Below are 26,324 nucleotides of genomic sequence, written 5' to 3' on the forward strand. Positions count from 1 at the left end.
AGAGCCAAGCAGCAGCTCCCTCAGAAGGGCCAACCCTGGCAGCCCTGCAGAGAAGCTCTGCCCACCACACATTTCTCCCTCTTCTCGGTGCTGCATGGAGCTGCTGAGACAACATGCACACAGCACCTGAGCCAGTCCTGCTCTGTGAGCCTACATCTTCCCCAGCTGTCAGCTCGGGCTTAACAAGGAAAAAAATAAATGCTATTTCAGCCCATGCTATGCTCCTAATGAAAAGCAGGACTCCACGCAGAAGATTCATTTTACAGAGCAAGCTTCAAGTTTTTTTCTGGCCTTTCACCTTCAATTTTGTCTTCCCCACTCCAGCCGTATGAATGTTTTATTTATATCCCGTCACTTCCACCCTGTTGGAAGGCATCTTCTGAAATAAAATTGCTCTTTTTCTGAGACAGCCTAGTTAATAGATTCCCTTCGCATTCACTTTTCAGCAGCTGAACCTCCTTGATGCCCCGACGTACTCAAACCATCACACCGCCAAACAAAGTCCTCCAGCCCTCCCAGAAGAGCAAGGCCCCATTCTCCTCCACAGCTGGGAGCCACATCTGTACACCATGGTGAGCCATGACTGAGCACACAGCTTGGTGGTACTGCAGGAAGCTACGTGCAGTTCGATGGCGTCCTGCCGTTCTATGCTGCCACTGGGCACTTCACCACGCCAACTTCTTCACCTGGTAACATTTTCTGGCTAAATTGATTTCTCATAATCTTATTGACATCTTATTCAACTCCTTCTCCAGGCTATCTATTTCTGGGAGCATCTACTCAGTGCGAATGCTGGTTTCATCCCCACAGCTCTCTCAGAGCAGTCTCCACCTGAGAGATGAGGAAGGTCTCCACTAATGGCTTCCATGTGGGATGTGAAAGCAATAAGGATTATTCTACATGAGAATAACCGGTGTGCAAAACCTCAAAGCCATCCCAGGAAAAACACCCTGCTCCTCTAACACACCAAAGAACTGAACTGTGCCAGCAGCACTGCTCTTTCTGTGCTAAATGTGGTCATCTTGGGTTCCCTCCATTGCTGTGGCCCTACTGTAAGCTCAAAAAAAGCCTATGGGAATCATTCAATGTCAGCGAAGTTCAACTATCTTGAAAACAGATTCCATATATTTTGCATATAAAATGAGATCTAATTCTGCATAGAGACCTTCAGGGGAATTCAAAGTGCAAAACGGTGTCAGCAGAGTGCAGGGGCAGAAAAGGGCTAATCTTACTCATCTGATGTTTCTTTTAAGACCTTCAGAGAATAGAACAAACAGTGATTATTAAAGCACACTGTTACATATATATATATATATATACATATAAAAGCAAGCCAGCTTCTGGTTGACTTTTTAGATTATAATGTAATTATTATTTAAAACAGTGTATTTACATATTGCTTTTGCTACTTAGAACCAAACTTGCTGTTGCTGGGAGCTTCCTCTCCATTTAACATTATCACAGTACTGCACAAGGGGTTGCGCGACTGCACAGCTGGGTGCTGGTTTGGGATCTAATGCTTGCAGTCAAGCACAAAAAGCACCCTGCAATTCTAGCCAGCCAGTTACTTCTACTGGGTCCAGATTTACTGATTACTATCAGAATTATTTTGCTTTCTGAAGCTCAAATGTAAACTGAGTGTTTTAGAGCCGCAGAAAGAATGGCTGGAGTCAGAGGAGGGCAAGCTATGGCAGCAAAGCCTTCATCTCAGACCAGCTGTCCTTAGGAATTTAAACCCTTGCACATGAAGAAAGACAACTCCTCATTAAAAAGTTACACGTTTTCCTTTTCTGTTAGTTACTCAAGGATGCATTTCTATTTTGGTGTGGTCTGAGTGCTAAAAAGCACCCAAGGGCAAAGAGAAGCGGAGCAGGGTGAACGTGCTGCAGGATGGGAGGCTCTACAATGCAAACTTCAGCATTTTCTGAAAGCAAGGCTGTGCTCTTTGTGACTGTAACACGTCTTCCTGACAGGACAGTAAGGCCTGTCAGCCATCCCCACCCCAATCCCCTATTCCAAACGCAGCGCAGTGGCTGTCCTGCTCTCCAGCTCATAGCATAGAATCACAGAATGGCCTGGGTTGCAAAGGCCCACAGTGCTCATCCAATTCCAACCCCCTGCTGTGTGCAGGTTGCCAACCAGCAGCCCAGGCTGCCCAGAGCCACATCCAGCCTGGCCTTGAATGCATGCAGGGATGGGGCATCCACAGCCTCCTTGGGCAGCCTGTGCCAGTGCCTCACCACCCTCTGTGTGAAGAACTTCCTCCTAATATCCAACCTGAACCATCCCTGCTGCAGGCATACGGGCTGCAAACCACTCGTCAAGGACACAGAAATGCTTTGCAATTTTTTGAAGACAAATCGTTCACATTTTACAGGAGTGCACTGGTTGGTGTTAAATTTATCTATTATTTCATCGCCGTCCAATCACAGAATCACAGAATCACAGAATTGTAGGGGTTGGAAGGGACCTCCAGAGATCATCGAGTCCAACCCCCCTGCCAAAGCAGGTTCCCTACAGCAGGTCGCACAGGTCGGCATCCAGGCAGGTCTTAAACATCTCCAGAGAAGGAGACTCCACCACCTCCCTGGGCAGCCTGTTCCAGTGCTCCGTCACCCTCACTGTAAAGAAGTTCTTGCGCACATGTGTGCGGAACTTCCTATGCTGCAGTTTCCAGCCGTTTCCCCTCGTCCTGTCTCCACTCACCACTGAAAACAGTCTGGCCTCGCCATTCTGCCCCCCACACCTTAGATATTTATAGACCTAAGGTGTGGGGGGCAGAATGTCCAAGTTTGCATCCAATTAACTTGAGCCATCCAAGCCTTGTTGCTACTAATGTATCTCAATTAGAACAAACTGTCGGCATGGCAACTGCTAAATCCATCATAACTCATGGATGGGGCAAGCTTGTTTGTGGCTTATGCAATCCTTGAGTTTCCACAGCTCACAGATGGGCATTTATTGTTAGGTTAAACTGGGAATGGGTAATCCTGGAATAGAAGATGATTTCGGTACTTGTTTATTTGAGACTTCATTACAAGCAGCCAATCACTTTAGGAGCTGAGGAGTTTCATCCCACAACCCCCCGTGCTGGTGGGCAGTTAGGAGACATCCTTGCCTGTGAACCAAATCACAACACCAAGAGCTTCCACCCCTAATTAGCAAATACGGCACTTATTTCATTACGGCGATAAACTGAATCTCTGTCTCACTTAATGCTGCAACGACAGCTTACAGCAATAGCCAAACCATTTTCCAGTAGAGTCTAACGAGGTGACACTGTGTGCTGTGCTGCTCCACAACAGCTCACAATTCCTCATTACCAGCTCTGAATTAACTCAGAAATGGACTCCAATGCTTCACACCTCTGAGACCGCATTACAAATTGCCAGGAGTTATTTAGTGCTCCATACCTGCAGTTTCCTTTGGGGTACTTGCACAGAAAGCAATCAGGAATATTAAAGGATAACAACAACTCGAGTCTGAAGCCAATGCAGCTGATGTTTAACTAGTCATGGTCTGACAAAAGTTAATGAGCCAAGGAGCCAGTTCTACATCTATACTTTATTAAACGTTTTACATTAAAATTATTATGCAGATTTATACAGATAATCTTTGGGATCCCTTCCAACTTAAGCCATCCTACGCCTCTATCTATTGCTGTATTCACAGCATACCTGTCTTTATTCTCAACTAAGATGTATTTACTGCCTCCTACCCCTTCCTAGGCATCAAGAAATAAACGCTGAGGATCTGGCGGTTCCCTTATCGCTCATGACGAAGCCACAAGGAAGCCAGTAAGAACAAGGCTGCATTTGTGCAAAGCGAAGCCTCAGCCAGCAGCCCAAGGGACACGAAGCATTACGAGGAGGAATTTCTCTGTGCATGATTGCAATCAAATCAAGCCGCGCAGCCCCCAGGGAAGCTTGCCCTAACAGACTGCCTCCACGTCCCACCTCCTGCTCCCTGCACTCAGCAGGCACTGTGGCTGTGTCCAGCAGTGAGTCCTCCCCTCCCAGCCATGCTGTCACCTATTTCCTCCCCACCACATCTTGCTCAGCCCCGGTTGGAGGTGGCTGGCTGTCGGCATGGCCTTCCTTTCCATCTGGAGTCATTAACAGATCTCATCCTCCAGTCAATAAAATGAGCTAAAGCTACATTGATTCTGAAGTTCTGGAGAATCAAAACACTCCATCTTCCCACTTGAACTTCCCTAGTGCTCCAATTAAGGTACCAGAACAAATCTTACCCGCTTGCTGACACCAGCTCCAACAATGCCCTCTCCAGCTGTAATCACACGTTGAGCACTGACCACCTTGCCTGCACTAATTGATTTTCCTGTTACCATCTCCTAATGCAGTCTAGTTTTAAGCTTTTAAATGCATTTTACTCCTCAGTTTACTGCTGAAGTATCGTTGCTAGTTACGTTCTTAGCAGGAGCCGTTCCTCCACTAAAAAGAGCCCTATTGCCTTCAAATCTTATTCAGCTGTCTCCATTAAGTACTCCAGGTTGCTCTGATGTTGAAAATGCAAATCACAGAATAAGAGGAAGACGAAGCATATTGTCATCTCGTATTTTGTCCTCCTACTCCCCCTACATTCTTTAAAATAAGCGTCTCCGTCTCTAAGTATAAAGCAACGGAGATCGTGTGAACGTGAGATATTAAAAGTACAACACATACATTATTTTTTTAGTTGCTATAAACACAGAATGAACATTACTTAATCAGCGGGACTGTATGACTCAGGGGCACAGGCAGGGTGAAACCTGGGGTTTCCCGCTCCAGCAGAAGGTGGTTAATGGCTGAGTGGATTGCATTTAATGGGCAATTAGTGGTACAAGACAGACAGTTAGGGCTGAGCGGAAAACATCTTTGTAAATATGAGTTTCACCTCATTTCCCCAGCCTGGGTTTTGTCGCCACAGACATGTCAGCCATTTAAAGGCCAAATGCCAACACAGAATGAATAATCTGGTGCTAAAGTGCCTGACATCATTAACTGCAAAGTGCTAAAGCTGAGAAACCCTTCATACAACCTTGGCAATTAAAGAGGTCAACAAGCTCTCCCTGCCACAGCAGATGACCCTATCAACATAGGTTTGGTTGGGGAATATCTGCCAGAAAAGGGACCTTGTCTCATGAATACTGTTTTATACCACTAGAGCTCGCAGGGTAAGTTCCAGCTGCAGGCAAACACTTGCCCAACTCCACTATTCAGTTTGGGAAGGAAAACATTTGGATCATCAGTCACTGCCACAACACAAAGATGGCACATTAGCAATAGGAAAGTTTAGGATGGAAATGACACCAAGCCAACTCAATGCAGAAGGGAACACTGCAGCCAAACCACAGCCCCTCTTCCATCAAGCATAGCACCTTCCCAGCGTGATCCCTTCCTTAACAGGGAAAACAACAGCACAGAAACAGTTTCCCTACAATCTATTCCCCAAGGTTTCCCTTTTTTCTCCCAGTTCATCTCCTGGCTCGCACAACACAAGCAGCTGCTCTTCTGCACGCTTGCAGGCAGCCCTCCTTTGGCAGTGGCAGACTAAGCCCCTTCTCTAAGAGACACTCTGCATTTGTCATAGGGTATCAGCCCCCACTGACAGCTCCCAGCCACTCTATGCTGCACTGACAGCACAACACACTTCTGGAGCTACCTGCAAAGCCATTGGGGCTGGTGCCAGCTTGGGTCCTGCTCAGTACACCCAGCACCACACCAGGAGGGTGGGGGACAGGGACGAGGGGCAGCGTGGCTGCAGGTCAGAAGGGAGCTTCGCAGCCCGTGTCTGCGAGGGATGTGAGCACACATACAAAAAAGCCTTTGTTTCAAAATGTAGAAGTAGAAATGTGCTCCAAATCACTTTTGAAGGGGTACACATGGGACGCAAGGTCTCCTTCTTTCTTTTTAACCTTTTAAGTTTATGCCTCAAAGACAAAATGCAAGGCAATTGCTTTGACTTAGTGCCGTAATTTCTACTTTTATTATTATTACATGCCTGCTTAAGCCATTTAAAACAACAAATAAATCCTTCAGGTCAATACTTGTGCAAGCATTTCTTATGTACAGTGAAACCTACTTTTTGGCCTTGCGTTAAAGCAGCCATGCAAGACTAAAAATGCGCCTTCAAGAAGAACTGTTTGCTTCCACTCTGCAAACCCAGCTATATTTAGTCGCTGGTGTGCACAGAGGACCTGACATTTCTGTTAGAGGACTCTATTTAAAACAAACTGCAACAATCTTCTCCATCGGCAGAGGCTTTGCTTGGCTATGCGGGGCACCTCCTCACCAGTCCCCGTGACCTGGGACTGAGCCGAGCTTTGGGCCTCCTGCTCCCATTCTGCTTCTGCTCATTTCCAAATAAACAGAAGAAAAGCAGCTCTGAACCGGTCACCCACACGAGGGCAGTAAGCGAGGCTGCTCCGTGCCCTGCTGACAAGGGTCCTTGATTGAGCACCCCTGCACATGCTGCTTTCATAACCCATTCACACACAGTGACAAAAGTACTTAAGGACCCATTCTTTCTGCTCAAGTGGTTTGACTCCTGCATACAAGTTCAGCAAGAAAACTGAGAAACATCTGCATGGCTTATGTTGTACTGAATAAGCCCGTCATGGTTTTCTTTTTGTCCCTGGATGAGCTTGGAATCAGCAGCCATTATTTCTGACTCAAAATAACATTATTCTGTTTCTACAATACCCGTGGGGTTCAGAAGCTGGTTGTGATCTGCTCTCACAAAGTGACACTTCAGTTCCCAGCGTTCAGCTCACAGCGTCAGCCACGATCTGTGGGATTTTTCTGGAGAGTTGATTAACTCTTATTCAGAGGGAAGGGGCATTAATGGCAAACAAAGGTTTCTACAGAAGAAATCAAACTGCTCCATCACAGCACAGACCTAGAGAGTGCCAAAAACCCTGGAGTTCAGCACGGGAAAGACCTCTGTGTAGAGTCCCAACTCATCCACTGAGACCATGAAACAAGGCTCCGCAAAAACACGCACGAGAATCAGCGTTGTAGGAATACAGCAACATCTCAGGGAAACCACAGCATCTTCCCCACCTCTGTGGGCAGCCTATGCCAGTGCCTGACCTCTCTTTCCAAGAAGAAATGTTTCCTGATGCCCAACGTGACCCAACGCTGGCACAACCCGAAGCAGGGCACTCCCAGGTGCTGCAAGCACCCCGCGTGATGCCAAGGAGCAGTTGCACGGTCAGAGCAACAGCTCTGCAGGAAGGATTATGTTGTCAGTGCAAGTGAGTTTGACATTGCGGAGATATCAAAGCACAAGCAAAGAGAAAAGTTTCGTCAACAAAGTAATTGCTCTGCTGGACTCAATGGAGCTGCAATTATTCCTCGCTGAGGTGTTGTCAGTTTGTACTGCAGATAGAAACTGTTGCATAACACAGATACGGGCATGTGCAGAGATTGCTTTTCATATGTAAAACTCTCTTGGCAGCTCTACGTTTTCTATTAAAATAAAGAAAGAACAAAAAAAAAAGAACCCAAAAAGTACATGTCGACACTATGCATTAAACACCCACATGCTTTTCCCTTTCAAAATTACGTTGCTTTTTAGCCAGTTAAATTTGCACTAGAAATCACAGAATGAGAAGATACCCTCCTTCTACACTTTGCCCAGCACTTGCTGGAAACAAGCCCAGTGCTTGCCCACGCTTACAGGACGTGCAGCACCCAGCACCCACAGCACGGAGCCACCCAGCCCCAGCAGTGCCGGGACATGGGGGGACCACAGCCGCAGTGATCAGGAGAGCCCAGGTTTGTCATTCCTGATGGCTAATGGAGCAAAACTGAATGCAGACTGGAGAGGAGGAGGAGCTGGGTTTGGCTCCCAGTTCAGTAACTCGGTGAGTGCTTCAGCTGCCCGTGGCTGTGCTAGCAGGGTGGAAGAAAGGTTCTCCCTCAGGTGCCAGTGAAATTCTTCATTTGTGGTTTTGCCTCCAGAACCTCTGTGCAGCACTGTACACGCAGCAGCCACTGCTGTGAGCTGCTCTCCTGAAGCTCTCTGCAGGGAACTGGGGCTCTCTTCAAGGAGAGGGTGCTTCCATCTCTATTGGGTTTTGGTCTCCTCCAGCAGTCCCAATGCAGCGCCAAGCAGCAGCCCTGCAGCACTGTGCTCCTGCTCACTGGGGCAGCACAGGACAGCGGTGGCTGTCCAGTGGGGGGTCAGGGCATTTCCCTCCCCTCCAAACTCACGCTCCTTCCCGACTTCCATTTATTTTTTTTTCATCTTCCCAATGAGATTTTTTTCTCTGTTCTCATCACAGAAGGGAATGGAAAAGGCTAGAATTATCACAGTGAAGAGATCCCTCACTTTCTACATCAGACATCAAAGCAGCATGCTCGCAGGCTTCAAAGAGTCCCTTGGTGACTGCAGAACCACCGCAGGGCTGCAAACTTCAAGTAATTCCTGCTTAAATGAATACATCTCCACTACGAGACAGCCACATGCAAATTTAAAAGTAGTATTATTACTCCATTATGAAGATACCTGTTCCAATTTTGCGACAATTTCACAAAATGAATTGATTGTTAATTATCTTTTAGCACTCACCTATATGTTCCTGTAAGGCTATTACTGTACATGCATGAACATGAGGACTGCACTGCTTCTGCCTGGCTAACGGTTGGTGGCATCCCTTCATTGCAGATGTACACCCTCCTCCTCAGGTAATTATGTGGAACATGATTGTGGCCTTGGGCTCTGCCTGCTCAGTGTTTTCAATTAGATTTTACTACAAAAGTACATATTAACATTAAAGGAGCATTACAATGCAGCAAATGTGATAAAACAGATCAATGGTAGACATACCTTCTGCTCCTGTTGTTTCAAGAATCATAATTGCCATTAATTTACGGCCTTCTGAGAAAGATCTAATTCCTTTAATCATCCCTTATTTCACCCACAGTGTGCACGTCTTCTGCTACCCAGCTTTACCAGCAGCCTTACAAGCCCAGGCAGCAGACCAGCGCTCACTGCCCGCATGGCCTCCATGGCCTTGGCTGAGCAGCTGCAGACCTGGGCAGAAGCTCTGGGCTGGAGGAGGTGCTGCAGGGGCACAGAGGATCCTTCTGGAAGAGCCCTGATCGGCGCGTGCTGCAGACGTGGGTACATGAGTGCTTTTGGACACGTTTACAGCCAGTATTTCTTTGTTCTTCCAGACACTGAAGATGCCTCTGAAGAGCACGGGTGTCAAATGCTGGCCAAATCCCGGGTGGGTGGTTGTTTTCGGACTGGTTGGAATCCTGCAAGCTTTCCGATGGATGCTGCTCCATTGAGTGGGTGATACAACCACAGGGGGCATGGGGCACATCCCTGTGATGAACACAGAATGACACCCAACTGCCTGCCCTGAACTGCAGGGCTGAGTGCTGTGCAAACTGCTGCAGAACGGCCGACGCAACGCTTCTACCTCATGGGTCCTCAATCCGTCTGTTGGATGCTTCAAGCTTCTGTGCAAAGGGAACTGGTATTGCTGTTATCACTGTACTCACTTCTGAAACATTAACACCTTTGGTTGGCTGAATACTACACAAAATGGTTGCTGACAAAAATCCAGAACCACCAGATAGCTCCAGGAATAAGTGAGAATTAAAGCTCGTGAAGGACATGTAAGCACATGGAGCTATGTTCCTGACAGTCACTGTTTCCTGATCCACGCGGTTCCAAGAAGTTCTGCAGCAACACCAGGCTGCACCAGCGCAGCCCTGCAGCCCCACATCGCAGAGCAGCACAACGTCAGGGAACACATTCCAAAGAACAAGTCATTTGCCTTCCATGGGGCCAGGGTCCCATTTGGGCTGAGGCCAGCAGCCAGCAGCTCGGGCTCACTGTAGGACAGCCCCGGCCCACGGCACCGCAGGGCTGCGAGGCTGCATGAAACCCCACACATTCCTCAGACCTGATGCTGGATGAAGTTAAGAACTTCAGTGCCTGAACACGCAGATCCTCACAGCTCCCGAAAACATAATACAGCTGTAGGCGAACTCTACTGCAGAACAGTGAGAGAAACGAATATCTGCAGTTATAAAGTTCTAAGCAGCCACTGTTATTAGAACCAGTCTTCATTTCTGTTTTGGAAAGCAGGGGCATTATAAAGAATAAATGTTAGCATTATTTAAAGCTATTCATTTCAAAGGGTGATAAATTACATTTCTTTAGAAGAAAGCTACAGCTCACAATCCTTCGTGTGCCCCCACTATGCCAGATTCAAAGTTGTGCTCCAAATGAGCCTCAAAGCCCGATTTCCTCAACCACCCAACAGCATAAAACTCCAGCAAATGTTGTATTGAAATCCTCATAACTCCCAAATCCTCGTATGTATGGTTGCTATAGCAACTGTCATCTCAAGCCTTCCCAGCAGAGAAAATAAGTGTGTGTCCTACCTGGTTAATCGGTATTTGTATTATGGAGAATTGAAGGGTAACTTTGTTTCGCCAAAAAATAGAACAGGCACTGAAGTGCTACTGTGCTAATGTGATATTATTTAATCTGAACAAGAATCCACTTTGCATGTGCCTTGAAATTATAGTATTTATGTAACATTCAACACAATAAGTTAAAATGTTGCTGCCAAATACACTTGGCTTACCCCACTTACTGATTTGAATAGAAGGAACGTGAAAAAAGACCCAGAAATCTGAAGGAAGGTGGAAGACTACATGGGATCAAGGGCTGCAAGTTTCACAGTGGCTGTATTACAGTTGAAACAAATAAAAAAGCCAAAGGTTAACGCAATCTGGATTCAAAAATAGGCTGATGGAAAGCTAAGAATATATGGTCGGCGTTTTCCCATTCCTCTTCATTTCAGGACGAAGAAAGCTCCCAGCATGGAAGACCACACTGGCTGAAAACCATCACTCACTCAGAGTCATGATTATAACTTTTTTTACTTGACAAATGTCCTCAAAATACTCCAAGAAGTCCCACTCGCTGCACCTATCCAGGAGCATGCTGACAGCCATCACTGCCTAGCAGACATACCTGGAAATTTATTATTTTAATCTCAGCAATTACTAAACAAAAGTGAAATCCAATGATGACATACCCCTCATATTAGTTCAATGGCACAATTTGAGAAAATAAGATCTTAGGGGAACATGCAACGTAGAGAACTACAGCTGCACACCGAGAACGGACTTCAGACCTGTGCACACAACGAGTTCTTTTAGTCTCACAGTTACACCTTGGCCTGATTCCAAATGACATTTCTTCTTCAAACCGTGATGGGCACAGGAAGCACAGACCTGTGCACGTTACTGAGCCCAGCGTGGCACTGCAGATCAGACACACTGCGCTGCTCAGTGGGGTCCTGGCACGTCTGCCACATGAAGCAGACTGATGCTCAGGTTGGCCATTAAAGGGATCTAGTTCTTCAGTACTACATCCTAGAGATTCAGAAATGTAATGTAAGCAACACTACTCATACATGGAGATACTGAATTCCCACAAGAGAAAATAGCTTGTGATCTCAGACTTTCATAACCAGGGTTGAACATGGTGAGGAGAAATGGAGAACGAGGTGGTGAGAAAAGAACCCCAACCCCACGCCCAGCTATTTCTGACACAGCCTCCAACAATTCCTCCTGCCCTGTTAACTCCTCCTAGCATCAACAGCATTACATGGAAAAAGTAAAATGGTAATAAACAAGTGCTGAAAGGTATTGTTTTCTTAACAATAAACTGACTTTTATGTACAGAGACAGTAAGACGGTATTTTAAGAACTCTCTATCACATTGATTTAACTACAGATGGTTTTTCCCTTCACTGTATTTTTCTTTGTTTTTTTGCCATGAAAGCTTAGCCTCTGGTAATCCTTGCTGTGCAAGTCTTAAAAATATTTACTTTAAGAGAGAGTCATAATAATAAAAAAGCAGCTACCAGCACCACCTGCAAATGGATGCTTCCAGATGCATCAGAGCGCATCGCATGCTGCCATACTGCTGTTTTACCACATTGCCTGTAAAAACCTGAAAATGGTCCAACACATAAAAGGAAATGAAAGATCCGTGAGACCCAGCGATCTCAGATGTGTGCCCTGCAGTCTGCCCTGTGGGGATGGAGCACAGCCATGCAGCCCCACACGGTGACCCCACCGCCATGGGGCTCGGAAAGGCAGGAGAAGGCAACGGTAGGAGCAGGCACTGCTGACCTACCCAGAGCCTCAGGGCAGAGGGGAGCACAAGCCCGAGGGCTCCCTCCCACCATTCTTTCTCATCTGTGCTCCAAGATTTTGGCTCAGTTCGGAGCATTGATCGAGCTGTGCTCCACCTGACCTCACCGAGCAGCACGTGCTCTTTTCAAGTGCTGCTCTGTATTGACTCTGCTGCAGAGCTAGGGCTTCTGTAATTGGTTTAACAGCTTTTTGAGGCCACTTTGCTTCTGGTAAGATGCCCACACATCCACTGAGGATTGAACACAGTTTTATTGTGAAAAACAATTGCCCGGGAGCACAGCAGCAGCGTTTGGCAGCATGGGCCCTCTCTGGATGAGCAAGACACACAAGGATGGGTGGGCACCACCCTCAGCCCCAAGGCCCCCGAGCCTCCACTGGGAGCTGCTCAATACTGGGCAATGGGAGGGACCAACTGGCTCCATGCTCAGTGTTTGGTATCCAAGAAAGGCTCTGAGTGAAAACATGACACGGTTCCTCCATCCTCCAGCAAAGGCCACAGCAGCATTTTGGAATACATACCAATAGCAACAGGAAAGCACACTAAAAGAATGCACCCTAAAACATGACCCAAAACGCAGAGAGCAACAGAGCAGCAGGCAGACAGGAACACGGGGCACAATCACCATGCAAGGATTGGCAGCAGCTCACAGGGACCGTGGGCTGCACCCAGCAGCAGCCTGTGGCACCAAGGAAGCCTGACTTCCTGACATCACAGCTCAGCAGGGCAGTTCTGAAGGCTAAGGGCAGACTGAGAGCCTGAGTAAATGCAAGCTGTGAATTTGCTTTTCCCATATACCACCTCCCATATATCCCATAGGTTTTATATCCAGCCTGCAGCACTGGCCCTTCCTCAGCCCTGGTCGCTCCTTTCTCTCTGCTAATGGAATTACTTGCCTTTGATGAAATACTTGCAGCATGTTTTAGTCTTTTTTTTTTTTTTTTTTTTTTAACTTGCACTAAACAAGAGAGGTATATTTAATATGCTTCCTACCAAACAATATTATAGTTGTATTTACTACAAAGTAAAATAAATCCATACAATGAAAAGCATGGTGTTATATATATAGCACCATTTCCCAGCTTAAAAGATTGGGCTGCATGAGATTTTCAACATGTACAACTTCCATTTCAGCAAAGACTTGCGTGGCTAAGATCATGCCCAATATTTTCCAGAGAAAATATCTGACAGAAAATCACTAGCAATCACAAAAAAAGTACAACACCCCCTGCCCTGCCAAAAAATAAGAAGAAAAAAGAGACTAAGAAAAAGAGACAGAAAAGAGAGCCAAGAAGCAAAGCCACTGTGCATCGCTCAGCGTAAGCATGAAGGCCTCTCTAGCTGGGGAGGAGAATTGGCACAGCTGGCTCATGGCTCAGATTTGCCACAGCCACACTTGATGCCCACACGCCAGGGAGCATCTCTGGGGATGACCCCAAGTGCAGCCACGTGTGTTGTGAGCTGCTTGTCGCACAGGTGAAGTCACACTGAGGGCAGAACTGCAGTCACAGCCCCAGCCGTGTTTGCACGCATTGTGGAAATGGACCTGTGCCCTCCTCACAGGCACCAGTTCTGCAGGGCTGCACTGACACAGGCTGCAAGGCTGTTTGCTCTGCTGGCATCATCTGCTCTCGGCGTGAAATCAGATTAATAACATCTTTTGCTGCCCTACCTGAATTCGTGCAAGAATCTTTCACTTTCAAAGCAGTACAGGGTAATTCAGCTCTATAGGTGAACTCATGGTAAACTTAAGATTTTGCTGCCAAATGCTTCCTAATTCCAGCAGCAGCCTTTGCCATTCTTCCAGTCTTTCTATCACACACTTAAATCTTTGCAGACAGCTCAAAGCCACCATCTCGGTCACCTGCAGGCTTGACACGCTCCCAGGCAAGCAGCACAAGAGCTGCTCTGTGCTTGCTGCATCAGACCAAAGCTACACACAGACCCAGCTGGGTTGAAAGCTGCCCGTGTTGTTCCTTATCTCACCCTTGACAAGGAGAGCAGTAGGGTTTGAAATACCTGAGATGTGGTAGCACTCCTTTCCAGCAGAAATCACCGCCCTTCGAGATGCAGCTGGAGCTCAGGACAGACTCTTTACCCTGTGGTGTAAATAAGCCCTGAAGCTGCTGTTAACAGAGCTGAGCACGCATCAGACAACTATGCATTGAATTCAGCACTGACCTCTAGAAGCACAGACATCTCTTAATCATTTTTTAACATTATTTTCTTACGTCTTGTATTTGAAATGATTTAGTTAAGAGATCTCCTTTTATGAACGATATGACAGCTAATTCCCACTTATTCTACTGGAAAGGGACAACTGAAATAGATGCAACAATAAAAAGAGTGGCTAATACAATTGCCATTGATCATTTGCCAGTTTATCAAATGAAGATCCCACCAGCTAACGGGAGAAGGAAAATAGTGCTGTATGTTGCATGTCTCTGTAACAAGCTAACTGGAAAGCTCATTTGGAAATCTTTGTAAAGCTGGACATCAGCATACAATTTATAGCTGTAATGAAAGCTTTTCTAACAGACACCCGTGAGCTCATTTTCACCTACCTTTTCAGCTGACTGGGCAGTGCCAAAAAATATTGGAATGAAGGCAAGCCATACTATACAGGTAGTGTACATAGTGAATCCAATGGGTTTAGCTTCATTAAAATTCTCTGGGACACCCCGAGTCTTGATGGCATACACAGTACATGTAACCATTAGAAGAATGCTATAACCCAAGGAACAAATGATTTGTAGATCCGTTATGTCACATTTGAGAACTCCTCTGGCTTGATCAGGGTTCATAGTTTTCTGCTCATCATAATCTATAATGATGTTGGGTGGGTCAACTGCAAACCAAATAAAGACACCTAGAAGCTGCACAGATATCAAACTCGACGTGATCGCCAGCTGCGACGTGGGGCTGATAAGCCTGGGTGCTGTCACTGACTTTTTGCCCTGCTCAAATATGCGGTAGATGCGGTTTGTTTTAGTCAGCAGGGCTGCGTAGCTGATGCACATCCCCAGCCCCAGGAAGATGCGCCGGAAGGAGCACACGGCGACGTTCGGCTTGGCGATCATCAGGAAGGTGATGATGTAGCAGAGGAAGATCCCCGTCAGCAGGACGTAGCTGAGCTCCCGCCCCGAGGCCCGGACGATGGGGGTATCGTTGTAGCGAATGAAGGTCGCCATGACAAAAATGGTGGCGATAATCCCGAGCATGGCCAAGAAGACGGGGATCACGGCCCAGGGCGAGTGCCACTCCAGCTTGACGATGGGGATGGAGCGGCAGCCGGTGCGGTTCTCGTTGGGCCGCTCGTTGTAGGAGCACAGCAGGCAGGTGACCTCGTCGGCCTGGTACTGGTACCCATCGCACAGCTCGCAGTGCCAGCAGCACGGCATCCCCTTCACCATCTTCTTCCTCTCTCCCGGCTTGCAAGGCAGGCTGCAGACCGAGGACGGGACTTCTCGCACTCCTCTACCCCACTGCATGTCGTCGATCTAGGAGACATGTGAAGCAGAAGGAGGCTGTTATGTGGGTGTTACCGCCGGACCACGGGGCAGCACGCTGCAACAAACAAATGGAAAACATTACATGGGGTCGACTGTGCTTTTCCAGACTGCACACCAGCGCCTTCACGCGGGACTGTAACCCAAGACTATTTACTACAGCCATTTTTCACGTTTCTTAGTAATAAATTTGTGTAGAATGGCACAGCACCAGACAAAACAGCAGTGTGAAAACCCTTTTTGCTGCATGAAAATCAGTGAGAGCACTTGATTTGGCTTATGGGAAGGCAGCAGCCACACTGCGAGACTGCCTTTCGTGCACCCAGAGCCTGGGGCTCCTCACTGAGACCACAGCAAGTGTTCTCCCCTCCTGGAACTACTGCTACAGGGGAACACTTTGAGCAAGGTGGAAACGTACCTAAGGGCTGGAATTGGTGGGAATGTGGTGAGATCTGTAATGAGAGCTGCATAAGAACTACGAGGTACAAAGAAAACAGTCATCAGTGAAAAACGCCGCAATTAGATAATATTTCATTTCAAAGTCACATCCGGCTTCTGAAATGCCACGCGTGCTTCTGGGAATGCAAATGATCAACGACTGCATTAAGTAAATGGAACACCTCATTTGTTCTGCAGTCCAAAGAATCCTAAATCTGAAGAATCCTAAACTCCATGTTTAACTCAAAATACTGCACAAAATGTGAGTCACCAATCATTCCAAAATATTCCAGACTGACCAGCTGCTAAGAACCTGGGAGGTTCAGCACTGGAGCTCCCCTGCAATAACCCAGTCTGGGACCACGGGGAGGTCCTGACACCCAGCACCGACTCATGGCACCAGATGCAGCTCAGCCACACAGCAGAACTTCAGAGACTCCTCAACCTGCAGCACATGTGTGTGCGCACAGCTTTTCCTGATGCACCACCTGATCTGCTGGGGCAAACGTGAATAAGTCTAACTAAAACAACATTGCAGCTAATAATTTAGGTTCTTCAATGTTTACATGCTCCAGCATTTCCTACAACTGAGGGATTTTAAGGTGAGCTGCTGGAATCAGCTGTCTGTGATTATTGATGTGTGCAGGAAGACTGGGGTTAGGATGTCTTAAACTGAAGGATTAAGGTGCACCCTCCTAATTTAATTCAAAATAGACCCTGTACCAACTTTGTTTCATATGCTTGAAAAACATCAAAGCCACAGACTGCTCAAATATTATACTATTGAGAGTCTGCAGCCAACGCTACAGAAATAATCCCTCAGTAACAGATGTTTGAGAGGTCTGCCCCTGCTCAAGAAACTTCATTAACCTTCAATGTTCACTGCTTATTCTGAAAGAAAACAAGACCCGGGAACTCTTCCCTACCATCGCACTGAGCTGAAGGCTTGCAGCTTACAGAAGCCGAAGAATGATTCCTCCTTATCACTGCCTTCTACCTCACCTTTCTAGAAAGATGGAAGCTGAGGCAGGGCAACTACCCCTTACCACTGCTGGTACAGCTACAGAGTGGCATTGGGAGCACTGGAGCTCCCATTTGCTATTACAGCTACTAAACACAGAACGTACTTGGTGCTGGTTTTACAGCACGCATTGATATCAAATGAGGAAAGCATCTACACGCATGCAGTTTGACCCAGGCTGCAGCGATGAAAGGGTTCTCAGCAATTTTCCACATACCTCAGAGAGCCACAGAGTTATTAATGCATCATCACATCCCCCTACGCCTTCAGACCCAGAGAATTTCCATATTCTCAGAAGTATCCCGTGCATTGCTAGATAGCGGGGACAGCCCGAAGGAATCTCATTCTGCACAGATACTGGTGTGAGGAGATAAACAGGAGATCGGGCAAAATTATGGAAAGTTCTTTTCTGGTCTGCTGGGACCACACCACGATAACTCTGTATCGCTGCCCTCAGAAAGGCTCACGGTGCTCTGTTGCTTCTGGCTAGAAAATTAATAATGAAAACTGCTGTCAGATAAGCCACCTGCCACCGAGGCAGGTGCTGGGAGCAGAGAATCCGATCCAAAGTGGAGATGCTCTCCCCCCCCCACACATAAAGAGTATTTTTGAAGCATTTTGCGTCTTTGTAATAAATCAGTGCTTCATAACTGCTTTCAGAAGTGTAAACAAAAGCAACAAACTGTTCAGCTGTACATCGGGAGCCCTGGGAGCTGATGGCTGTACCCAACGTACATTATTCTGTTCTCCTCTTCCCACCCTTTACTGCAGTTTCTGTAAATAGGCTTTCGAGAACCTGAATCTAGAAAAAAATTCTACTGTGTTGAGGAACTGTTACATTCAGTTCCTTCTTTTATTTACTTAAACCTATAAGCATGCTTCTATTTAATAGCACTTTTCCCAATACTTCTTGCCTATCTGGCCTGGAAACAACTTACAGATTTTGCAAAGTTCAGAGTTTCAGGATCAGGACCATAAGAATGATTTTTGTCCACTATTACTGTAATAGGACTGTCAACAGAACAAAACAGCAGAGCATTTCCTTCAGTACAATCTAACTAATACCAGCAAACCATGGGATTTGCTGCTGTTAGGCTCAGATAAAAGCAGTCCATATGAAAGCAAGCACTTCTGGTCTTTGCTTCCTCCCTCAGCCACCTCAGCACAGTGCCAGTCCTGCCTTCAGCCTTCCCTCCCAAGACTGGCACCTGATCTGCAACTGCTCAGAATCCGGATGGCAGATGAGAACTGGGAGGACAGGCACTTCGTCACGGCCTTGCCAATTAGCGTTCCTAATGCTGGCAATGCACCGTGCCTTGTGCTCCTCCACGCTGCCTCGTGCTGCTGTGATGCTCCCTGAAGGCTGCACACCACCACGTGTTTCACCTCCTGGGTTCATTTCCAGATGCTGGATCCCACAGGTGAGGCTGCACGTGGCTCTGGGCAGCGAGCACCCAGCACCCAGCAGCAGAGCCCACAGCTCACTGCCCACTCCATGAACACCTTGGTGTGATGGGATCCGGCCCCAGCGTTAATTCTCATCATGCTCACCACAGAACAAACATTAGCAAGAAATGCTTAGTCTGTCTCATAAGGCCTAGCATAATTGTTCATTTTAATGAATAAAGTAACTCGATATATGTCTGTAATTTAAACATCGCTGCTTCTTTTCTCAGCACCACAAATATTTCTGTAATGAGCTATTTGTTCTGAACCAAATTGTTTCATGCAATGTTTGATTAAAATAGAAGTCAGTACAAAAATAATTATGTTACTGATAATTAACCTTCTCAGAAAGATAGCTACTTTCCCCAATAGGATGTTTATAACAGTGCTGCCATTAATTTTGTGGACATATTAGGAAACTATTGCCGAGGATTGCACTCAGATTTATTGCTATCTCACAGACTGCTTTCAGACTCCTGTCACTAAGTCAGAGTTCAAACAGTTTTTGTACATTCAACTTCCCAGATAGCAATATTTGCATGACTTAGCTCTTCGGGCTTAGCTATTAATGTCTAGTAATTAGTTTTTCAATCCAGGGCTTTAATGTGATAACAGTTTTAAGCTAAGAATGTCAACAACACACAGTCAACAAAGCTTCCTGCAAAATATCAACTAAAATCCCTTAAATAGATTACAGCAGCGATAAGCCAAACAACCAGGGAAAGACACAGATCTACCACGACGGCTCACCCAGACCGCCAACACTGCATTTCACCCACTGCTGTAACTCTTCCCTTCAGCTCCATCCCCTGGGAGCAGTGGCACCCAGCCCTGCAGGAGGGGCTGCTCCCCACCACCCCGTCCGTCCCCGTGGCCGGGGCTCCTAACAGCCCTGGCGCTGCCCCGCTGCTGGCTTCCAAAATGAATCCAGCTTCGGAGGAGCAGCACCAGCACTTCAGTTTTCCCACCGTGCTGAGATACCCATCTGAAATCCATCCAAGTATTCTCCTCTTAAAACAGGAGTTAAAAGTCGCTGTGTGTGTCCTGCTCTGGTCTCTCCTACCACTGCCTGCTTTGTGCCAGGGAGGCTGTGGGCACAGCCACACCTATCATTTAGTCATCGTTTATGTGACGAGTAAATCAGTGTTCAAACCAAAGGCAGTGGAAACTCATCACTGCTCGCAGGCTTGCAGCCAAAACCTGGCAGTTGTGTGCAGTCAGCACAGCTCCTTCAGCTCACACACCGTGCCCTGCTGCCGAACCCGCACTGAGCTCCGAGCCCACCGGGCTGAGATCCCCGGGCTCTATGCTGTAACTGTTTTTTGGTGATCTCACAACAACCAGTTCTTAACCTGCAGGGAAACATGATGCATCTTCCTCTTCTCATAGTACTGCTTGTTTACTTTAATATTTGTAGTCATTTTCCACCCATCTCACCTGCCCCGGTAGCACCGGACACCACTGCAATGAGTAACAACGGTAATGAGATCCAAAGCCTATTTGTTCTACATTAAACCAAGGACAATTTTAGCACAGCACTGACTCAGAGAGAAACGCTTAATCTACAGTTTTTGCAAAAATGCTCATTATACATTCCTGTTGACACACAATAAAGCTGAAAATTAATTATTTTAATGCTTTTATATCTGACTGCGGCTTCCTGTTGTCTTCTCGGTAATAGGATGGGATGGGATGGGCCATGCATCTTCAGAATTCATCCTGCAGCCCCTGCATAACTTTTCAATTTAAAATAGAACACATACTTCCAAATGTGCATTTATAATAAGCAGTAGTTATCTATTTCAGTTGGTAAGTTAGAGCAAATCTATCTTCTTGAAGTAATCTGAGGGAATTTGTCATCCTGAAGGGGCTCACAAATAGTTTCTGTAATCAGCACCAAGCCCGTTGCTCGGACCAACACAGACTTTTGCTGTCCTTCGTGCTGTGCTCAGCATTGCGTCCCCAGCGTGCTCCATTGCCAGCCCTCTCAGAGCAGACTCGAGGCCAATAGTCTTCTTCCCTACTTCACAAACAGAAATAAGCTCATGGTGCCTTTAATATTTTACATGCAGAAAATAACAGCTGCCATGGGGGGAGCAACAGTGCCACACTTACACAGCAGAGCCTAACACGGTCATTCAAAAATTAACAAAACCAGCCCCTGCTGTCCACTGTCCTCACGTTGTGGTCACTCAACCAATATCAGAAACTTTTAGGGGAAAATTTGGTTTCCAAAGCTTTTCTTCATTCCCTACTACAACTGACTGTAGAGCAAACCTTGCTGACAAATTACCTGATCTTTCTAAAGGGCTGTAAAGGCATCTAGGGAAAAAAAGGGAAGGGAAGAAAACCCACTGCAAGGCATTATGGGGATATTTATACATCAGATTTCACTTCATACAGGAAGACAATGGCTCACTGTGAGACCACTCCTAAGTGCCTTAATCAAGTGATGCTCCCACTGATATCAATTGGAGCTTTGCTTCAGTGAGGAAGTGATGGATTGGTGTTTAATTATACCATAAATCAACTTGAAATCACCAGCAGTTACCCCCAGGCTGCCCAGAAGGAACAGCCATCAGGCATAGATTGCATTGTAAGAAGTGCTAACACTCTAAAAGCTTGTACTCTTGGAGTTTGGGGGAGGGGGGAAGGAAAGAAGGAAGGGATTTAACCAACGTGGTGTGGGGATCATGACAAAATGCCCCATTTCAGTTCAGCTACTCATTGAAACTGCATGGACCACAGACAATCTGCAATTCTGAGTCTCCCTGTTACTGAAACTGGACGAACATTTAACCCAGCATCACGTATCCTGAGAGCATCAGTGGGACAGCCCATTTAAAGGCTGGTTCAGTGGACAGGACTGGGAGCACGGCGGGCTGGCAGCCAGCAGGGCTCAGTGAAGCATCCCTGGCACAACTCACAACCCACAGATGTCAGCCTGAAAAGAGCCCAGTTGTCCCACTGCTGGCAGCCCACACTTCTGCCAGCTCCTGATGTTTCTGTGGTCGCGTACAAGGAGATAAAACACTGCTTAATTAAAGGAGCAATTTACAGCTTGTCTGGCACCTAACTGGGACAATGAAAGCAGGTTATGAGCATAGTAGCCTGGACTATTATAAGCATTTTATGCCTCTGGCATAAGCGAACTTGTCCTTTAGTGTCACAGCCCTCAAAGCGCAGCTGGAGCCGGAGCCGTGCGCGGCCGCCCCACAGCACCTCCATGCAGCGCAGCACTCGTATGCACCATGGTGTGAAACAGAGATGAAAGGTTTCATCTCAAAGCAAGGTGGCCCAGTTACGGACTCATATAAGAGAAACTGCTCAGTATTTTACAGCCGGGAAGGAAATGGCCTTAGCAAAGTAGCCTTCAATCACAGATTTCTGCTTTCGTCTGCTTTCTGGGACGGTCAGACACGATGGCATGTGTCTTCTTTCAAATATACCCACGCTGCCATTAGAATAAAAATATGAAACTTAGAAGTCATGAGGTATGCAATAAGTAATTAGATAAGGGAACCTCACACCTGGCTCCTGACAAAGAGGGCTGAAATGGTCCCACAACCCCCCTGCTGCTTCCACCCCAACATCTCTAAGCAGCAGTGAACGCAGCAGCACGTGCTAAATAGCATGGAGGAAGCTCTGCATCCAGTGTAATGAGGGCACAGCAGAGCAAGATGAAAGCCAAGGCAGCAGCACGTGCAGCTTTCTACATGCCCAAAGACTCAAACAGACCTTCCCTGGGTATTTGAAGCTCTGCACTTGCTCCATGGCTGTCCTGGAAATGAAGACTAAAGGGATTCATTGCACAGGATGACAAAAAACCCCCAATCCAAAGCACCAAACCACCTAAGAAACAGCTTGATGCTGGGTCAAAGTAATTGCTCAGTATTTAAGTGAACAGTTGAAATCAAATGTTCTGTTCTAATACGTTCATAATGCTCAGAAATTTTCAAGTTCAAGTCCCAAATAACAATATGAGATGACAAGGGCACCTAGAAGCAAAGTCAGGAATTGTGATTTTTCTCCCCAGAACTCATTTTCAGAGCTATTTTTCATAGTACGGCCATGAGTTGACCTTACCCAGGTTTTGAGAAAAGGATTATCCCTCGATGCTTATTTATCTCTGCTTATGAGCTAATAACTTCTTTTTCTGTTATTTATGGTTGCGAAAAAGAAATACATCTGCCAAATCTGATATATTACTTTCAAAATGGAAAGGGTAATAACTAGAGATGTACCAAATGGCAGGTGTGTAATTTGGATAGCATTTATCTTGAAGTGCCTGCCAACTCAAAATGCTTCAGTTTATTTATCCTACTAATTTCCAAGCTGATTCAAAGACCAGTAAGTGCTAGTCAAATTATTTGGTCCTGGTCTTCCCCTTTTAAAGGATCAGCATCAATTGTCGGTAATTTCCTCGTCATGGCTAGTGAGCATGGCATAATGACACACAGGCTGGGGAAGCGAGATGAAAGAACCACAAAATTCCAAGTGATACTCAGCACCTCACTCCTTTAGGCCCTAATTAGGTTGCTGCAGTATTATTAACGCTACTAAATTTTCTTGCTTGGGCTACACTTGGTCGGCTGGTCCCAACCACTGTAGATGGTACACAGACAATTAGGGCAGGCTAATGGGACTAATTATCCTCCACATGGAGGCCACTCTTCCACCAAGGCTGCGATCATGCTGTGCTGAAACAGGGCTGGGGAAGGAAGAGCAAAGGAGGTGCTGGTACTGCACAGTGATGGCACAGGGCGTGCTGCTGCTCTGAAGGCTACACGGAATGCTGGTTTGCCTGGGCTGTGCAGGGTGGACAAACTGGCACGACACATGCGAAAGGCTAAGATGGCACGCAAAACAGAAGCAGAGTTTGAAAAAGAAGATCACTTCAGAGATTCAATGCCTAAGAGTAGAAACACTATCCTCCAATTGCATCATTGACGGCGCTGACTTCCTGCACTTCCACTGAAATTCTGCAGCCCACTTCAGAGCTTTATTTCCTACACGAACCATGGCAAGTTAAGGAATTTTGTGCCTCAGTACACTTTTGCAGACTTCATCAGAAATAACCAACACTTAGCATTTTTCTCCCCATTGTACCCTTCTCACCTCTCTGAAAAGTGAGCACAGCGATGGGGAGCAACTTCTCATGCCCTCCTGCTGAGCACCCTCAATATGCCACCGCTGGGCATCCTTTACAGCACAGACACTCTTCCTTCCCTCTCCTCCCCAGGAATACAGAAATGCATTACGGCTACAGAAGCATCCCAGCTAGCAGAGAACAGCCTGTGCTGCTTTTTCCAGTCATATTTCTGAAAGAAAAGTCATCCAAGCTTTGGCTTTTGCCAAGGGAAGTGGAAGTCCATACTGCTGATTCTGTTTCACCAGTCTGTCTGAAAGACAGACAGCGCAAGAGTGGAACAAAATACCTCATTATAGGCAACATTTCTAGCTGCTATTGGGAGCTGGATGCTCAGAAGCCACATTTAATGGTCAAATACACACCCTCCATATCATTAAAAGATGCAATTAACAAGTAAGCAAGGTTGTTCCATGGGAATAATCTACTGCAGCATTTTCATATTAAAAGTACATTTTCAAATCAGTGGAAGAAGCAGCAAACAAACAGTGAAACAAAACAAATAAACTTTAGGGAAAGCCTCTTTTAAGTGCAAACAAAAGGCATTTCTCAGCTCTATTTGGGGCTGTTATTGCCTGCCATACAAATGATTAGCCTGAGACATTGCAATGCACACTATATACCCAATATTGTACTCTTCCTGCAAACCACATCGATTTTCTATGTAAGTTGGTATCCAGGGACATTTAAAAATGATTATTTTTGACACACTCACTGCATGGACTCCTTTGAGAACCTTTATAATTTGCTTAATCATTGGAAATTCTAATGGCCATTCACACAGTCCTGGCGTGGGCAGAGCCTCTTGAAAACCCTGTACAGAATCTCTTCCTTCCCTCTAAAGAAAGCCATCATAATTCTGTTCTGCTATCCTCGGTACCCACATCTGCACGGTCTCAACACTTTGCTTTGCAAAACACAGCTGGATTGTGCTCAGGGCAACAAGAACAGCATGACACCAATCCTTCCCCCGTCTGTTCATGCAATACCCTAAAATACTTGGCAAGGTCTGGTTGCCTATTGGCTCCTGGACATTTAGGAGAACACAAGATGAGGCAAATTCTGAAGCCAGTAAGTTGCCTGATACACTTTCTGTCCTTTCTAGCTTGTATCAGTTCCTTACCTTTTTTTTTTTTGCATTACCTTTGAAAAGATATTTGAGGTACTCTCTCAGTCTGGTTTCTCTGAGCATTTATGTCCTTACAAACATTTTACCTTGTGACATTCTCAGACCTGGAAAAATTACACCAATGCTCACAGTTACCAAGAGCTGATACAGCTTAATTCATTTCACTTTGCCTAAGGTAGTGCAGCTCATGCAGCATACATTACCACCTAAGCAAAATGGGTCAATAATGAACAAGAAATGACATTTCATATCTTTAACCCAAAGTCTGAGTTAGTTTTCAAAGCGAGGTGCAAGATTTAACTATTGCCTTCCTACTTATAGGTAGTACAAATTCAAATGGAAAGTGCAAGCCACAGAATAAACTTCTACTTAAAAAAAAATACATGCATATATATACATTTATATATACATATACATACATATGTATAGATATACATATATATATATAGTTTGACATATATGTATAGTCTTTGTGACTTCCAAGTATGGCAAGTAAGCTCCAGGAATACTGGTGAACACTGAACATCACTGAATAGCTGCTGGGATCCAGTTGCTGTTCAGGATATTTCCCTAAAAACAGGGACACATGGAGGTCTCCTGCCAGAAGATCAGACATCTCACTATTCTTTCTATTCTGTCAGATCTCTGTTTATAACATTTATTTTCAAATTCTGTAACAGAGATGCTGGTGGCATTTAAATAGATCGGTCTGAGCAGAAGTAGCTGAATAGGCGTTGAACAGCTGATAATAAAATTACCTACTATGCCTGTGGGGAAAAAAAGAACCCCAGTGTGGAAGTGGCACTGTAACCCTATCACCGCCCTGAGGCCAGGGCCAGATCCCTGCTCCTGTACATCCAGAGACACCGAGGGGCATGGATGTTACTTGGTTGTTTTCTGCCTATCTTCCCTCTCCTCTAAATCACTGCACCAAACCCACAGTGAAGAAAATAACAGCACAGCTACTTCCCCAAGGATGAGGGAGTTTATTAATAAGCACAGAGTGGTTTCCTTTGCACCACAGAACACGAGACAGGATTTATGTGCAGTTAGATTCATGTAGTATACATGTTTATGGAACACTATCGATGATTATCAATACGATTCATCACCTAAGCACTTGGTTAGAAAGACTGCAGTGATAAATCACTTATTGCTGGAGGAGATTATAAAAAGAGCAAGGAATTGCCCAGCTGCTGGCCTTCTGACTCTGCACACAAAGGCTCTATTCAGGTGGCAGTCATGTTCCAACTTCTGCACTGCTTAACGCTGCTAAACTACCTACCATTCGAGGGCACATCACTAAAACAATACAGATTTGTTTATTTCTGCACACAGGGTGTTTAGGCATCTTTAATATGTATTTGTTCCTGCTTACAAAAAGAATTAAATAGAGATACTTTAATTTCACTTGGAACTAACAGTGAACTCAGTCTG

At 46.0% G+C, this 26,324-nt stretch overlaps 1 protein-coding gene across 1 annotated transcript in view; it reads right to left on the reverse strand.

The window, feature by feature from the left end:
• The window catches only part of GRM7 (glutamate metabotropic receptor 7), a 212,188-nt gene that overhangs the window by 30,045 nt on the left and 155,819 nt on the right, over positions 1 to 26,324 (reverse strand). Inside the window, exon 8 of the mRNA XM_042823557.1 lies at positions 14,760 to 15,695. Within this exon, the coding sequence (XP_042679491.1) occupies positions 14,760 to 15,695 (936 nt within the window). The remainder of the gene's footprint in view (positions 1 to 14,759; positions 15,696 to 26,324) is intronic.

This window comes from Centrocercus urophasianus, unplaced genomic scaffold, assembly GCF_019232065.1.
Source record: "Centrocercus urophasianus isolate 14NV4802_14NV808 unplaced genomic scaffold, USGS_Curo_1.0 seq_22, whole genome shotgun sequence".
In the NCBI taxonomy this organism is placed as follows: Eukaryota; Metazoa; Chordata; class Aves; order Galliformes; family Phasianidae; genus Centrocercus; species Centrocercus urophasianus.